Source organism: Prionailurus bengalensis, chromosome D3 (assembly GCF_016509475.1).
Source record: "Prionailurus bengalensis isolate Pbe53 chromosome D3, Fcat_Pben_1.1_paternal_pri, whole genome shotgun sequence".
In the NCBI taxonomy this organism is placed as follows: domain Eukaryota; kingdom Metazoa; phylum Chordata; class Mammalia; order Carnivora; family Felidae; genus Prionailurus; species Prionailurus bengalensis.
The window spans coordinates 40909787-40927308 of NC_057356.1; the positions used below are offsets into that span (position 1 = coordinate 40909787).

Consider the following 17522-nt stretch of genomic DNA (forward strand, 5'->3'; position numbering starts at 1 on the left):
GCATAAGCTTTCTTCCATCTTGAGGCTCCACCATTCCCTTAGCGCCAAGACTGGGAAAAGAGGGAGGCTCACACAGGGGAGTTTTCAGGGGCTAGGCTTGGGAAGGGCACAGCACACCCCTCTGTCCACATCCAAAAAGTCAGTCATGGTCATGTGGCCACACCTCACTATAAGGGGACCTAGCCATGGGCCCAGGAGAAAGAGGAAACACATCACAGTCTTCTGTTCATGTTTTCCCCGGGGTCATCCCTGCCCCCTGACTCCATAACTGCTGCTTTACGTTGGCGTTTTCACCATTTCCAGTAAGAACATTCTGTTGATCTAATTAATTTCAATATTGTGGTATGAGTGTGCATGGCTACTAAGAAAGAAAATTTTCAGAAACCTAAATCTTTCATTGTTTCAAATGCAAAACATAATAGCTTTGGAAACTGCTTTCTATTTATGACCTGTCTGTACTCTGCTGCCACCTACTGCTCAAATTTGAAGGTGTTTTTTTTTTTTTTTCCTAAAAGTCATAAAACTTTGGTGGATCATATTAAGTAGGCTGGCTTTTTGAATAAAACAAAAGAATTTGAAACTTCTAGAACATTTTTTCAACATGACATTAAGTATCCTTTCAAAGGGTGTAGAGCAGTAAACATTCATGAATAGGAAACTTAAGGTACCATTTCCTTGTTCTTTTGGATTGAGATTTATGCTCCATTACAAAGTTTCCCTTAGGATCATCTTCTAAAACCTGGCTTCTGTGCCTTAACATCTAGAAAAATGAAAATATTGAATAACTTCACCTTTTTAGTCCTAACCCTTGCTAGTTAGTGTAACAATAGTCTATTTCCAGTTTATTTCTCAAAATGTTTTCAAGGTAGGTCTACCATCCTGAGAATTTCCTCTTGCTTAATTTCTTTGTTCTATTTTGTGAAGTAACAGTTGAATTTAGAAAGGTCTAGACAACCCTGAACTGCAGTAATTTTCTACAGGATGTGTACAGTACCACAGCTTTTTCTAGGAGGTTAGGATCAAAGGTTTCCAAACATCAGATTTTTCTTAATTACTCTGTCATTTTCATCATGGAAATGTAAATAAATGGTTATGACTCTTGGAATCCTTTAATTAAAATCAAAAAGGCTGTAGTTGAAAAGTTTGTCTTATTGTGAATGGCTGTAGTGATTTTTGTGACCTGTTTACTGTATTCACAGTTAATTCCTCAGCAGTGCTATTAAGTTATTTTTAATGTCATTTGTGATAGAGTCTAAACTCTAAGGAAAGCTGTGTCTTTAGGTCAATCTGTTCCTTTTTTAAGGGGATATATTATTTGGTTCAAGCCCTCAGAGAACCCTGTAGTAAGCCAGGAATACAAGAAGTTGTAATAAGGCAAATCCTTTTCTCCCCATCCCCTGCCCACAGTGAATCGGACCCTGGCTCCCGGCAGTGGCCTGAGTCTGACACGCTCTCTGGCTCCCAGTCCCCACAGTCCGTTGGAAGTGCGGCTGCAGATAGCGGCACCGAGTGCCTCTCAGATTCTGCCATGGACTTGCCTGATGTCACCCTCTCTCTTTGTGGGGGTCTCAGTGAGAACGGAGAAATTTCCAAAGGTACGCTGGGCAATCATGCCCCTGTCTTCACTGGAGAAAGCAGCCTGGTCATTACTTGATCGAAAACTTGCTGTTCAGCCACTTCGGGGTATTAAATTCTTTAACGATCTTGTGCAGGTAACAGGTATCTCCCTTTAATGTTAGATAGCTCCTCATTTAAGGTACCTCATATGGGGTGACCTTACATATAAATGGCTCCAGTAAGTTCGTGTGCCTTGAAGGCTCTCATTTCACATGGAGAGGTGGAGAATTCTCAGGCTGCCCTGTTTGTGGAGCAGCCAGGGTCAGCTCATGCTGTGTCCCACTTTCTCATCTGTAAAGTTGAAATGTGTGTGGACTGGGGCCCAGCTGCCCTCCTGGAAAGCACTGAGCCTTAGATATGAGAGTAGGGCTGAAGTTGTGGAAAATTAATTGTCCACTGAGGAAATAGTCTTTCTGGCAAAAAGTAGAAGGGGTTACTTTCTGTCTCCATCTTGAGACTTGGCCCTGGAAAGTATAGTTGCTCAAGAGAAAGGAAGAAGCTTAGCAGAGGCAATTCAGAGGACTCCAGGGTGGGGTGAGCACTCGGGTGTATCTTTCCCCAAGTTCTTTGGCCTTTTTGGTTTTACCTTCCTTTGTACCTAAACTCTTCTTAATATTTTCTCAGTTTGGCTGGTGGCCTTTGATTGTCCTCTAAGGAAAGAGTTCCTTCCACAACTAGTATCATCTTTTGTCTTCTCTCCCCCTCAGAGCAGCTGAAGGCCTGAGTTTGGCAGACTTGGTGCCCTGAGGGTCATAATTGTGCTTTCCTGAATCCTTCTCTTTTTCAGGTCACAAGGTGCTCATTTTGCCTCTTCTCCATCTCTTAATTCTATTTGTTTTATTTTTTGCAAGAAATTAAGAGCAGGTTATAGTCAATAGCTCTTAATCCTCATAAGTCTTCATTTTAAAAAATACAAGTTGGGGGTGGAATGGAAAGTACACAGTTCTATAAACCATAAAATATACACTTAAAATTCTGGGTACTTAGGTAGAGTTTGTTATTGGAGGAGGCAGAAATGGCAAGTAAACGTAAATAATCTACAAATCACCAGGAGGAACAGTCCTAGCGAGAAATTTCCCTGTTAGCCTTGATCTGCTCAAATTCACGCAGAACCCTCATTCATTTCTCAAGAACTTGGGGTTCATTTCTTGGCTGATCCTAAGCCATAGTCTGGTGTGTATTTATTAGGTTTTTTTTTTCTCCAAGCAATTGTAAAATGTTTTGATTGTTTTTCCTAATGTAGCATGCCCTGACAGCTGTAAGATCCCCATGAATATTCCCTAGTTATGCAGTTGCCTGCCTGCCAGTAATGTTTGTCTTTGTTAAGAATGAAACTACAGTTTTCATTAATTCTAGAGAATGTGTGTGCACACATGTGTATCTTCCTTTCTCTCTCTCTGGCCACATCTATAGTCTGTTTTCCTGAAATTCTGTGGCATATCCCTTTTTCCTGTGTTGTTTTTGTTGTGGTTTTGTTTTTTGTTTTTAATTGTGGGAGGAGTGGTAGAAGAGGGGATAGAAGAAGGAAGTGTTCTTTATTGTCCTGGATAAAAAAAAAAAAATGATATTTTGCTTTTGATGAATATAAAAAAAATTTTTTTAAAGGACGCATTTTATCCTTTAGATCCTTCAACGCAGAGTATTGTGATATTCTCATTTAGAAATTTACGTAATATCTAACCAAAGGATCATTATTTTACATTGCAGAAAAATTCATGGAGCATATCATTACTTATCATGAATTTGCAGAAAACCCTGGACTTATAGACAATCCTAACCTTGTAATACGGATCTATAACCGGTAAATACTCCTGCTTTTATAATTGCTAAATACTCTTCCAGGGTTTTTTTTCAAAGTGCTCTTTTTAACTATTCTAGTTTTCTTGTTATAAAATGTGCCATCACATATAAATGAGCTAGTGGGCAGTGACTTTGAAATGAAAATGACGCCTCAGCCTTTTTTTCTTTTTTTCAATGAAGCATTGAAATGTTATTCTGTGTTATAGATTTTACTACCTCTCTGCTCAGAGAAGTTTGGCTTGAAGCAGAGATCATTCATGTGGGGAAAAAATTTAGCTGATCATCTCTTCATTGAAAAGAATAAGGAATTTCATGTTGTTTCTGTGCCCCCATCCTCTCCTCTTTTTCCCTCCTTCCCTTCCTCTCTACCCCCTTCTCTTCTTTCTCCTTCTCTCCCTTCTCTGTGTAATGGTTTTACACAATTTATTTCTCACAGTTACTATAACTGGGCTTTGGCTGCTCCCATGATCCTTAGCTTGCAAGTATTCCAGAAGAGTCTGCCGAAGGTGAGATGATCCACCATTTGTTTTCTAAGTATCTACAACATATGGTATTTAGAAAAATTCATATGTGCACACTTCTAAACTAGATACTACTCAAAGTTTTATTTAAAATTAATTTAATATTCTAGCACCTGGCACCCAGGTGGCTCAGTTGGTTTAGTGTCTGACTTCATTCAGCTCAGGTCATGATCTCACAGTTGGTGAGTTGGAGCAACATTAAAAAAAAAAGTTTTTAATGAAATTAGATTAATATTACAGAAGATCCAAAGATTTTTATGTGCCCACTCAAATTATCTCATGCCCCAAATCTAGGAAACTTGCTGGGCTGCCGTATCTTTGTCATTTTTATTAGAAGTTTATACTGGTTTCTGGTTGGGTATAAAAGTTGAGAGATTTGATTAATTGTTAGCTAAATATGGAATGCATGAAAAGGAATTCCTCTCATTAATATGGAAAGAAGCAGCGGGACGAGGGTGATGTGCCCACCAGAAGTGTGATGTTAGTGTGATTGGATAAGATATGTCTAATAAGCCTGTGATATAGAACCTGAAGATTTGTTCTAAATCTGTCAGCGCAGTTGGTCCTCATAACTCATGAGAACATGTTTTCCAGTGGTAGAGAAATGAGAGCAGCACCTACCAGCCCCCTGCTCCTGTTTAGCCAGACCACCCAGTCTCCTCCCATAGAACTGCTGCAAAGCCGTGCTACCACAAAAGAGGACTGTCCATCTGTCAGAGGTGTTACAAACTCTGGAGGAGTTGGGAGGTGTAGAGAATGTTGCTCACATTCCATAATAAGGCACTGTCCTGCAGGGGGATGATAGAAAGCAGTTGGGTGTTTTGTGACTGACAGATGACTAGACTGACCCAAATTGATTGTTTCCAGGCCACAGTCGAGTCCTGGGTCAAAGATAAGATGCCAAAGAAATCTGGTCGCTGGTGGTTTTGGCGTAAGAGAGAAAGCATGACCAAACAGGTAATGGACCCAGAGAGGTAATTTTTTTCCATGGGCTGAAAAGAAGCAAATTTTTCATTTTTTCAGAAAACATTTTTGCCAAGCATAAGAAAATCAATTTGGGCTTATAATACTGTCTTACGGTAATTATAGCCGCCATTTATGAACAGTTTGATGTGCAGGTACTATGCTAGATGCTTTACGTACATTACCCTTCACCTTTACTACAGCCCTTCAGTATAGATGTTTGAGTTCCCATTTTACAAGTAAAGAAGCTAGGGCACGAAGAGGTGAGGTGAGTTGACCAAACACGCATAACTGGTGAAGGACAGAGCTAGGGTTTGGCCAAGGGTTCAGCTCCAAAGCCTCTTTCCCTTTGCCCACTCACTATATTACCTTCCAGACAGAAGCAAGAGCTTGTTCTCCTACCGAGGAGGAGGCAGTGGGGGCGGCAGCATGGGGAACCTCTGTTCTGTAGTACTGGTGTCCCTGGAGCAGACCGAATGAATGTGGACCAGTTGTATTATAGTCTGTGACTTGAAATGGTGCTCTTTTAAAAGTTTTTACTTCTGGGGCACCTGGGAGGCTCTGTCAATTGAGTGTCCAACTCTTGATTGGCGCTCAGGTCATAATCTCACAGTTCATGAGTTTGAGCCCTACATTGGGCTCTGCAATGACAGTACAGAGCCTGCCTCGGATTCTCTCTCCCTCTCTCTCTCTGCCCCTCCCCTGCTCTTGCTCTTCCTCAAAATAAGTAAATAAACTTTAAAAAAAGTTTTTAATTGTTTTGTAGTGAACAGCTTTTGCATAACAGCATATGACTTCTGTCTCAGATTTCTGTCCTTTGGCTCAAAGTAGAGAAAGGCTGTTTCTTAAGCATTTTTAAGTTAGGGATTCAGAAAACCATTTTGCTTATTGCTAGAGAGGGCTGCTGATAAATTTTTACCTGTCAGTCTCTGGGGGCAGGTGGGGAATAATTGCACATTGCCATTGCTGTCTTGTTGTTTTAGCTGCCAGAGGCCAAGGAAGGAAAATCCGAGGTACCACCAACCAGTGACCTGCCATCAAGTGCAAAGGAGCCAGCCAGTGGCAGGTGGGGCACCCTGTCCTTCCTCCAGACTCACAGCACTTGCTCACTCACTGCTTTTTAGCCATTGTATTCAAGCTGATTTTGACAATTTTGATTAATTTTTGGTCAGAAACTTCTTTCTCATAGGGACAACCATGACCATAAGTGGCTTGTTTGTGCCACTCAGAAGATAATTTCTGCTTTTCTAAAAATTATAATCAGTTTAGAGGAGTAAATACACCCATCACGGCTTTTTAAATGCCTTGCTCCCATCCTGGAGCCATGGAATCAGATGCCTGTAAAATGGAGGCCTCTGAGAAAGGGATCTTGAGGAGTCCTAAGATGTGCTATCCTCGGTGTCTCTGCCCTCTAGCTTCCTATCCGACACAAAAGGGAGACACAAAAGAATTTCAGAGGAAGCCTAGTGGGCTCAGTTGATAAAGCATGCAACTCTTGATCTTGGGGTCATGAGTTAGAGCCCCACATTGGGGTAGAAATTTCTTTAAATTAGGGGCACCTGGGTGGTTTAGTTGGTTGAACATCTAACTCTTGGTTTTGGCACAGGTCATGATCTCACAGTTGCGGGTTGGACTCCCAGGCTGGGCCTGGAGCCTATTTAAGATTCTCTCTCCTTCTCCCTCTGCCCCAGCCCCACCCCTACTCACATGAGTATACACTCTATCTAAAAAAAACAAAAAACAAAATTAGTGTGGGTCCTTTTCATTTCTTGGAAAATGTAGCCCCTCTTGGATATTTGTATTGGCTGGCCCTGAAAGGAGGTGCCACTATGCACCTTGTTCTCATTTCTGCTGTTCTTCTACTTGCCCAGCCAGATTTTTTCCTTCTCCTCCTGCTCCAGCTCTTTAATTCAGCTGCTGGTCTGAGCCTGAGCTTTCATTTTCTTGCTCTTTACCCTCTTCTTTCAAAAGGGGTTTATAGGGCACTTGGGTAGCTCAGTCCATTAAGCATCTGACTCTTGATTTCAGCTCACAGTTTGTGAGATTGAGCCCCAAGTCAGGCTCTACACTGACACCATGGAGCCTGCTTGGGATTCTCTCCCTCTGTCCCTCTCTCTCTCCACCTTGCCCCCACCCCCTCGCTCTTGTTTGTACTCTCTCTCAAAATAAATATTTTTTTTAAAGGAAGGGTATATAGAATCCTTTTTATTCGTTTTTTAAATTTGTACAAGCAATTATATTTTCTACAGTTTGTTATCTTTTGAAATGTATGTTATCTTTTCAACAAGAGTCAGTAGACCTAGTGGCATTCACTGGTCATAGCAGAAAATAATCAGTCATAGCCAGACTGCTGGCTAATCATGAGAGGGAGAAGGTGGCCTTCTCCCTTCATGATGTGAATACTCAGGCACTGGAAATCGAGTGAACAACTCTTCCCTTCCCCGGAATGGATTTAGGATCTCTTTGTTTCCTTGATCCTAAAGAAAAGCTCGTGTCATTAAAATGCCCTGCTGCCTCTTCAGTAACTGGATTGCTGTTGATAGGCCGGCTGAGGATGACTCATCCAGTGATGAAGGGTCACAGGAGCTCGAAGAATCCATCAAAGTGGACCCTGTTCCCACAGAGCCCCCAAGCCATGGCAGCACAACCTCCTATAAAAAGTCTCTTCGACTCTCTTCAGACCAAATTGTGAGTCCTGTGTGATCCGTGTGGATCCAGTCACATTACTTTAGTAACTGTTTAATTGGACATGCTTCTTGCACCACCTCAGACTTCCTACTTCAGTCTCTGAGAGTGAACCAACAGATAAGTATTTTTAACCTTCTTCCCAGATGTACCTTACACAGCCAGGCCATCACTTTTATTTTTTTTTTTATTTTATTTTTTTTTTAGGAGCCACAACAACAGAGAAATGTCATTTTCTTACTTAAATGCAGTTTCCTTTTTCCTGTTGGTTTCCCATTCCCTTTCACACATTTTCAGTATGAAATGGTCTCGCTGTGCCCTAGGGCGGTCGGGTGTGGAGGAAGAGCAGAGACATTTGGTTTTTTGGAGAATCAGAAAAATTTCTTAGAATTCCAAAACACCATTCAGGCAGTGGCTCCCTCAGCTCTTTGTGAACAAGCTGTGCACGCAGCACTGGGCTGTGTGTGTGCCAACGCAACAGAAACCATCCTGCCTTGAGCTGACGCCCTGAAACACTGGTGGTGGTTTGTAAATATTCAGACCCTGTTGAGAATTGTATGTTTTCAGCTGATTTTTTTTCTCTTATTATAGTAATCATATTTATGTATTTCTTTCCATTCCTTATACGTTTCTGCCATATATATATATATGTATATGTATATGTATACACACACACGCACACATATGTGTATATATGTATGTACACATACTACATATATTTCAGAGATTAGGAGATTAGAATTTTTTTTCACTTAACACGATACCTTTGTAATCTCTCAGTGACTACATATTATTGGAAACTGACTTAGTTGCACATCATTTCATCAAAGTGATACACCATGAATTTTCAAAATTCTCCCTTTATGATTTTCTTTATTCTCTTACTTTTTATAAAAGGCAAAACTGAAGCTCCAAGATGGCCCAAATGATGTTGTGTTTAGTATTACAACCCAGTATCAAGGTACCTGCCGCTGTGCAGGGACCATTTACCTGTGGAACTGGAATGACAAGATCATTATCTCTGATATTGACGGAACAATAACCAAGTAAGCACGAGCCCATGGTGGGTGGCAGGGAGGAGATAGGTACAGGTCACTGTGCAATGGGGGGCAGGATTGGGGGAATCCCTCCTTGACCACCGTCAGGAAGTGTTTTAAACTACACGCATGGAGACTTGAACACAGAGGTCACACGTGGTCACACACAGGATCATTCTGTGGATGGAGGAGATGGGTGGAGCTGTACAAATTAACATCAGAAACTTTTAGCAAGATTTAGTTACGTAGTCTCTAAGTTCTGGCATTAAAATTAAAAAAAAAACTGTTGAGATTAGGGAGAAGAAAAAGAGGATGTGTTGCGAATTATCTCTGAAAATGAACATCTGGCTCTTGTGTCTGATTCTATTTTTAGAAATTCCTCTGTGAGTGTGCAGGGGACTGCCTCGCTGCTATGCAAGCTGTGACAAAATCACCCTTGTAGATTATATTGTCCCCCCACTCTGCCTCTACCCAGTGGTTTTTGGCAGCTGGTATTTAAATAGGCAAACACTTAGCTGTATATGCTTCGTTTTCTGATACCTTTTCCTATTTCTACCCTCTCAGGTCTGATGCTTTGGGGCAGATTCTTCCACAGCTGGGTAAAGACTGGACTCATCAGGGTATAGCAAAGCTCTACCATTCCATCAATGAGTAGGTATCTTGTCCCACATGGCCACGTACTCAAGTGAGCTAGAATTTTGCTTTAAGAACTACAGAAAAATGGCATACATCAGTCCATGGATATCTTGTCTTCATGATCCAGCTATTCCTGCTTTCCTTTCCTGTAGCCTCATACAAAGAAAAGTGTCAGCCGCCATTTCTGGAACATGAGCTGTGTATCAGTCATTGCGTTACATGTTTAACCTGTACCTCTCATCCTCACAGTGCTAGGAGTTTGAGGCGCTACTTATATATATCTGTGGTTACAGTTATCATTGGGGGGTTAAGCTTTTACAGAAGAGCCAGATTTACATTTTTTTTAATTGGGGTTGCTTTGTTGTTGTTTAAGAGAACAAGTAGGAGGGAGGGGTAGAGGGAGAGAGAGAAAATCTGAAGCAGGCTCCACACCCAGCACAGAGTCCAAGGCGGGACTCCATCTCACAACCCTGAGATCATGACCTGAGCTGAAACCAAAAGTCGGACACTCAAAAATTAAAAGCCACTTGGTCACCCCTAATTGGATATTTTTAAATTGGATTTCACTGAGTAGCTAATACTTGCATGCATGGGGTCACCCATGGGGTCCTCTCTGTTGGGGCAACAGAGAAAACAGTGCTGTGGCCTTTGTGGGACCATAATCCATATGAGTTAAATTGATTTGAAAATTTAGTGTCTTGGGGCGCCTGGGTGGCTCATTCGGTTAAATGTCTGACTTTGGCTCAGCTCATGAGCTCACAGTTTGCAAGTTTGAGCCTCGCATTGGGCTCTGTGCTGACAGCTCGGAGCCTGGGGCCTGCTTCAGATTCTGCGTCTCCCTCTCTCTCTGTCTCTCCCTCCCTCATGTTTGCTCGCTCTCTCTCTCTCTCTCTCTCTCAAAAATAAATATTAAAAAAAAAAGGAAAAAGAAAACTTAGTGTCTTAAGCATTAGTTGAGAATGCCATAGTATGAAAATTGTATGTCTGTTACCCATGATTTGCTCCTTGTCTTACAGAATGGTTTGCATTCTACAAATTGTCTTTATAAATGAGATCCTTTGCATCTTGCCTTTATGCAGATAACTTAAAGATAGTCCAGGGTTTTTGTTCCGTAATCTGACTTTCATTGACTGGTTGCTGAAGATATATCAGTATTTATAAATTTAGCATAATCCCTAGTTGCATATATCCCCATTTTTCCCTATGATGTTTTCTATGGAGAAGTGAGAACTTTATAATCCTAACTACTTTCCTTATTAAATTTAAGAATTTGATTTTCACAACAAACGAAGGGAACTTTATTTGGATCTTTTAAAAGAATAGTCCCTTTTTTTTTTTTTTTTTTTTCCATTTTTGCCACAGTATGTGTTTCTAAACAGGATGTGTTCTCTTTTCTTTCAGGAATGGCTACAAGTTTCTGTATTGCTCCGCCCGTGCCATCGGCATGGCCGACATGACCCGTGGCTACCTGCACTGGGTCAATGACAAGGGCACAATCTTGCCTCGGGGCCCTCTGATGTTATCCCCTAGCAGCTTGTTCTCTGCCTTCCACAGGTACACCTTTTGTGTGTGCATGCGTGTGTGTGCACATGTGTGGTTGTATGCACCTGCTCGTGCTGGGGGAAAGGGTCTGAATGGGGAGGTTGGAGGTCAAGCTCATTGTAAGGGTTTGTATCTGATTCTGAGCTTCGGCATTTCTTGGTTCTTCGGCTCCCCCAGACCCAGAGCATTCTAACTCAGAGCTCATCCTAGTCTGTGTCAAACACGGTCCAAAAATCAAGCTGTCACGTTTTCTCCTTCCCTAAACACCATCACTCAGAGTCTTAGTCTTTCTTGACTGGCAAAGGAAGAGAAAGAAAGATATCAGTTACAAAATATTTTAAGAAATGAGTGATTGTGAGCACTAAAATCTTTTCAGGATCACATACCAGGAAAAACTACCATTTCAGATTTGGTCATTATATTTGTACTTTTTTTTTCTCCCTAGGGAAGTGATAGAAAAGAAACCAGAGAAATTCAAAATAGAGTGTCTAAATGATATCAAGAATCTGTTTGCCCCCTCTAAGCAGCCCTTCTATGCCGCCTTTGGAAACCGTCCAAATGTAAGTGTGTAGCCTTTGGTATGGTGGGTAAAATTCAGAGGCGTGTATTTTTTAGGGTACAGCCCGGATATAATTGTCAAACCAATTGTATAAACAGAATGAATGTTCTGCTAAATGGGTTTTCATTTATCTGTTCCAAATTTCTGCTGTTGGGTCCTGTAGGACATCTGCCCTAGAGTTTTGGTGTATGAGAAAGGGCACTTTCTCTTTGTTTCTATGGCTTTGATTCCATCTCCTCGGGCAGTCCTGACTCCTGTGTAAGTGGTTCTAAGCCATGTCCTTGGATCCATCCCAGAGAGTGCTCCGCCTTCGCGAAAGCTTCCCAGCCTGCCTACCCACACACGGACCCTCAGTTTCCAGGCGTGCGGAAGGTGTTGCCACCTGGCCTCTGGCAGGCAGCAGGGCCCCTCTCCCATTCCAGGGCCCCTGGCATCTGTCAGCCCCCAGTTTTCTGACTCCGAGTGCCCTTGGGTTTGGCCCCACTCTTTCAGTTTGTCTAAAGTTCAGTTTTAGCACTGGCAGAGGGACACTGTGCCTGCACCACGTGTTCCCAAGACAGCCTTGTGTTCATACTGTTTTTCTGGCTCACAAGGAACCAGAGAAGCATCTCCTGATTTCTTCTCTCATTATCACCTTATTTAATGTTTTCTTCTGCAGGATGTCTATGCTTACACGCAAGTTGGAGTTCCAGACTGCAGAATATTCACCGTGAACCCCAAGGGTGAATTAATACAAGAAAGGACCAAAGGAAACAAGTCATCGTAAGTGTGCTCCTCCTCCTCAGCCCGCCGCCCGGCAGCCAGGGGTGGAGTTGGGAACAGAGATTCTGAGGATCAGGCCCAGCTCGAAATATCAGTAGTGTACCTGTCTGTTGGAGGCTTTCCTCTTTGCCTGGGTGTGTCCTTCTCTGTAATAGTGTCTGTACTGGGATCACTGACTATTTTAGACTTCGAAGAGGAAGGCTGTGTCCTGGGAAGAGATGCATGCCCGTCTCAGATCCTACTGCATTGAGGAGTCTCTGTAACTAGCTTCACGACGTGCAATCCTGTGCTCTTACATCAATTTCAGAGTAACACTTTGTGCGTTTTTCCCCCAATCCCTTCTCTTAGGTATCACAGACTGAGCGAGCTCGTGGAGCACGTGTTCCCACTTCTCAATAAGGAACAGAATTCTGCCTTTCCGTGCCCAGAGTTCAGCTCCTTCTGCTACTGGCGAGACCCCATCCCCAAAGTGGACCTGGACGACCTGGCGTGAAATGGCACCTCCAGGGGCGATCCTCCGTCACTCGCCTCGCAGCAAGGGAAGGTGACCAGCACTTCTGCTGGACAGAGGACACTGGGCTACCCTCCAAGCCACAGGTGCAGAATGGGACTCAATGCTGACAGCCAGGCACCAGCAGGCACAGGGAGAGCTCCTGAAGTTGGAACTGCTGTCATCCTTCCCCTTCCTAGGCCTGGCAGAGCTGTGGCTCAGTGCCCTGGGCAAGCGGGCAGGGGAGGACTCGGACCTGACCTTGGAGGCCTGGGCTCCTGTCACTGGTCGTCCTCATACACGCGCTGTGTCAAGTGTGTGCTGGTGCTTCTTTAACTGAATAATTTAAAAGGAAGAAAAAAGAAGCTAAATAAGAGTGGACCAAAACATGTATAAAGTAAAAGTGTTATCGTTTCCACTGGGCAGTTGAGAGCGTTTCTCTCTAAAACCAGGGCTTTCTTTATGGGATCAGGGTCCACTGAGCTGCCAAAGGTCCAGTTAGTGATTGATGTTGGTTCACACCGCCTATGCACATTTCTTCTGTGGGCGCCTCCTTCCCTCCTGTGGTGAGACAAGACACCTGCTCAGGCGGGCTGCTCTGGACAGGGGCCCAGGCCACTGTCCCAGCCCCACAGATGTGGGCTTCTGGGGAAGGAAAGTCCCTTAGATCACCGTCTTCTCAGCTGTGGACAAAGCCAGGACAGACAGGTGTTGCTGGGCCTGCTTGGTGCCTATAGGAAGAGTACTGCCAACAGCGGAAGTAGATTGGACAAGTAACTGATATGTTTTCAGAGAGGCCTTAGAAATGCAAATACATACTTGTGTGGGGTTCTGGAAGAGTCCTTTGCTCTGCTCTGCCTGCAGCTCAGTTTCTCCGCCTGGTTGTAATGAGACATGTCAGTCTCAGAACAGCACCGGGGGAGGGTTCTGCCCCATCAGCCCCTCCAGAACCGGGAGCCTCAGTGTCAACAGTCACCTCAGTGTTCGAAGCCAGAGAACTGTTGGGGAGGAGGATTCTGTACACACACACAGGCCTCAGCTGGGAGGGAAGCAGTGAGCCGAGTTCCAGAGCAGTGAGGGGAGCTGCAGATCCAGGCGCCCGCTGGGGATGGTTTCCTGTCCCCCTACCCCCCCACCCCCCGCGCTTGCCCGTAGTTGTACTGTGGCATTCGCTCCCCACCCCCACCCCCCCCCCCCGTTTTAGTTGGCCCCACCCCAGTGATAGTGATCTAGAGATGGAGAAATGGGAGTAGTTATTTTTCCAGATTGGAGAGTCGAAGTCCTTTGAGTTCAGCTGTTTCTCCCAGCACTGTTGGATGCGGTGACAATGGTAGAGTCCCCTGAACGCAGTTCTCAGTGGCAGAACCTGGAGGCACGTGTTCCCAGAGGAGGAATGACACCTGCTTCTTCCAGTGCAAACCTGCCCACCTTAAACAGTTCAAAGACTAATTGTTTAATGAGTTTATTTATGTACAGTAGGTTAGGCAAACTAGGTTATGTTTATATGAAATTCTGCCCAGTTAGCGAATCAAAATCCTGGCAGAGCAGCGTGCCGCTATTGATCTCATAGACGCCACAGCGTGTCCCCCCCATGTTGGCTTTAGAGGGAGAACATGAGCTTTAGTAGGGCTTCTCTGCACATGCACGGTACGGAAAATCTTCTATACCTTCTGTAGTGCTTTTCAGGTTGTCCTTTAAAGAGTTTTTGATTAGACAGTTTTTTTCCCTTGATAAGCTCTTCCCTCTGGACACATAGGCTTTGTCAAGGTCCAGGCCAGGAACCCGGGTCTCCCAGCCGTGTGCTGAGGGTGGCAGACCCCTCTGTCCCCGGTGTCCATAAGCACTAGACTTTGTCATTTTGTTGCTGCAGATTGATCGATCCAGTGGGTACGTTTGCTAATTAACGTGAGTCTTTTTCCTTATTTAAAAGGAGTCCCTCTTGCTGAAAGTAGATGATTACTATCACTATAGTGTTCTGAAAGTATTAAGTTTGTGCTGAAACCCATTGCCATTTGGTACAAATGACATTTGTTCTTTCTGTGAAAGAGCGTTACCCTCGAGTGTGTTTGTACACAGACCCTTACGATGGTGAGTTAATGAAGCGTTAGCCTCGCGCTGCTTTCGGTGATGGGTGGTATCACGGGGTGATTGCAAGCTGATCGGGCTTTTCTAAGTCGTTCTCTAGGCTCCCTGGTGAAACGGCCTTGGCCCGTCTCCCTCTCTCCAGTTCACCCTGACTTGAGTGTTTGTCTTGATGCCCATGTGCTGAAGAAGCTTGTCTGGTTGTGTTGTCGACATCTGCGTCTCTGGCAGGCATTAGGAAGTGCACGTGCAGGCCCGGAGCTTGCACACTTAGCCCCCCTGTGTGAGGACTGTGTTTGCTGTGCTTTAAAGCCATCTGCATAGTTTCCAACTGGAAAAAGAAAAAAGTTCCTAGTGTGATGTCCTAAAATGAAAGCTGCTGATAATCACTGGGAGAACAGCCAGGAACAACAGCTACGTGACTGGAAAGTGCCTGTGCCCTGTAGGGACTGTGTGTGGCCCTTTCGGACTTCATTGTTGAAGGTGTGAGCAAGACCTTTTAAAAACAGGTAGAAAGTAAATGCTTTCTAGTAAATGCTAGTTGGTGAAAACAAACTCTTCCAGGAAATTTTATCATCTTTTTAAGTTACTGTGGGAAGCCTTGTTTTCCTCTGCTTTAGAACATGCTGTGTTTAATGAAACCGGTTAAAAATGGAGTTTTTGTTTAAAGTAAGTGCTCTTTCCAGGTGAAAACTAGTTTTTTTGGTTTGTTTTGAAGGTAAGAAAGGGAGGGGGTAACTTTGTTGTTTTAATTTAATAATTACATTCAGTCTATGATGAAGTATTTGATTATTAGCAATGCCACTAACAATTTTTGAGTTGTCAGAAATTACTTGTAAACATCAGTACAGTACTCAGTCACGGCAAAGACAGTTATCCTAAGATAAATGGCTCATATTTTGGTGCAGTGTTTGATGTTCAAAACAAAATGTTACAACAATAAACAAACGTAAACTGAGTGCATTGGACTCCTTCCTTCAGAGGACATTTAAACCGTATTCTCTGTACTCTTGCCAGAAATTGATAATTTCCATAAATTAGCATTTTGATCTTTGCTGACACTTAAATTTGTCTACAGAAAGGACTTCTTTTTGGTGCTTATTTTTATAAAACCTGACTCCAAAAGTGCGGCTACACCCACAGGAACCAACCTCTCTGGCTTTGTACGTTCTGCCAGAGAATGATTCATTCATACATATGTATTTCCTGGTGTGTCCGCACTGGCATCCTCTAGACTGCTGCCCCCTCAGCCCTTCAGGGGTCCCCTGGGAGACCTGCTCCGAGCCTTCGCCACCCCACCTTTCACTAGACCCTCCCTCAAGGTGAGTACCACTTAGCACTCCTGATGTTTTCATCAGCCTAGGAGAGTCCAAGTGATCTTGGATCAAAAACCACATCCACATACTATTTAAATATCTTTTTATCCCCTCAGATTGCTGGCCCTACCAGGTGCAGCATACGCTGGATACGAATCCCAAAGCCTTCCTTGAGAGCCTGCCTTCCAGTATGGCAAAGCTATTCATTTCATGCTTCTTCACCTTGACAGGAGGGCAGGGCAGGGTGAGGGGACAGAGGGTCTTGGGGATGTACTTAGGGAATAGAAAGGAAGCGCTCAGAGGGAGAGTGACTGTAAGGAACCGGCTTCTAGTGCCTGGGAGCAGAGAAGCATGGGCTTCTTCCTGCAGCCCTGAAGAGTGCAGCCTTTTTCCCTCCCTTGAGGATAGGACAGTGTAGGGGGGGAAAGGAACTTGTTTAGAAAGTGGACATGGATATGTACGATGCCATGTTTTAGATCTGCAAGCGTGGATTGGGTCTGTCTCCCTGATTGCAAACCCTTCTTTCAAACCGCAGATCACTCGTGAGACCACACGAAAGATGATCGGGTCACTGAGAAAGCTGAATCAATGCGCTACCATGGAAATAATTTCAAATGCAGTGGGTGTTGATTTGCACTCTTTATTTGTGGTTAATCATTTAAATGAGGCCATTTGTTAATGTGGGGGGGGTGGGGCGGGTCCCAGTCCTGTCTCTGTTTAAGTGCCCTGACCTTTTCCTCGGCAACAGCACCTTTGAGAAGTCATTTTCTGGTACCTGATTGCATCCTGGGCATGGTTCCTAGCTTAAAGCCTGTCAGCTCCTGGAAGGGACTGCTCCAGAGCTCCCAGGGTCCTGAGCTTGGCCAGCCTTGCGGTTTCCCTCAGTACAGAGGACGGCCTTTTCCTTTTTGAAAGATGCTGTGTTCTGAGAAGAAACTTCTGAGTTTTCATTTATTTTATCTTGAACTAAATGCAGGACCTGCTGTCATTAGACTTCATTTATCTTGCCTATCTTGGATACAGAGAGCTGAAATGTACCTTTTTTGGTAAATGAGTCAGTCTGCACTGAGAGAAGAGGACCAAGTTTTTGGCGCTCTAGACAACCATCTACGGAGTAGAAAGAATGGTCCCTGTCTCCCTTCTGTCTGGCCTGTCTTTCCAGCTGCTGAGCATTTGTCCCCTTTGGCGCTAAGGTCTTTACAGGGAGGTGTGAGGGAGAGAGGGCTAAAGTATGTGCACGTGCCAGCTGGGTTTTCCTGAAATGCTCCACTGCATTGGGTTTTTTTCCATGAGTCATGTCTAGGTCGGCCGGTGATACAGCCAATTCCCCAGCTGTAGAAACAGGGAAGGAGAGTGCCCCTCCCCCCAACTCCTGGATAGAGAGATCCAGATTTTAAAGTCCTAAAACCACAAACCTGAAATTCTTGGGTCACTTCTGCTTACCTGGGGGAAGGGGATGAGGAAGAAGGCTCTTTTCTGAAGTGTCCAGGGGCCACCCTATCATCTCATTTG

The 17522-nt window shown here is 44.0% G+C and overlaps 1 protein-coding gene across 3 annotated transcripts in view; it reads left to right on the top strand.

Moving 5' to 3' along the window:
• The window catches only part of LPIN2 (lipin 2), an 85552-nt gene extending 69899 nt beyond the window's left edge, over positions 1-15653 (top strand). For all 3 annotated transcript variants that reach the window (XM_043558405.1, XM_043558403.1, XM_043558404.1), the window contains exons 9-20: positions 1408-1595; positions 3325-3418; positions 3854-3923; positions 4806-4895; positions 5885-5967; positions 7445-7589; positions 8484-8632; positions 9188-9274; positions 10661-10813; positions 11247-11361; positions 12019-12122; positions 12471-15653. In XM_043558405.1, coding sequence (XP_043414340.1) covers positions 1408-1595; positions 3325-3418; positions 3854-3923; positions 4806-4895; positions 5885-5967; positions 7445-7589; positions 8484-8632; positions 9188-9274; positions 10661-10813; positions 11247-11361; positions 12019-12122; positions 12471-12615 — 1423 coding nt within the window. In that variant the 3' untranslated portion in view covers positions 12616-15653. The remainder of the gene's footprint in view (positions 1-1407; positions 1596-3324; positions 3419-3853; positions 3924-4805; positions 4896-5884; positions 5968-7444; positions 7590-8483; positions 8633-9187; positions 9275-10660; positions 10814-11246; positions 11362-12018; positions 12123-12470) is intronic.
• Positions 15654-17522: the final 1869 nt, after the last annotated feature.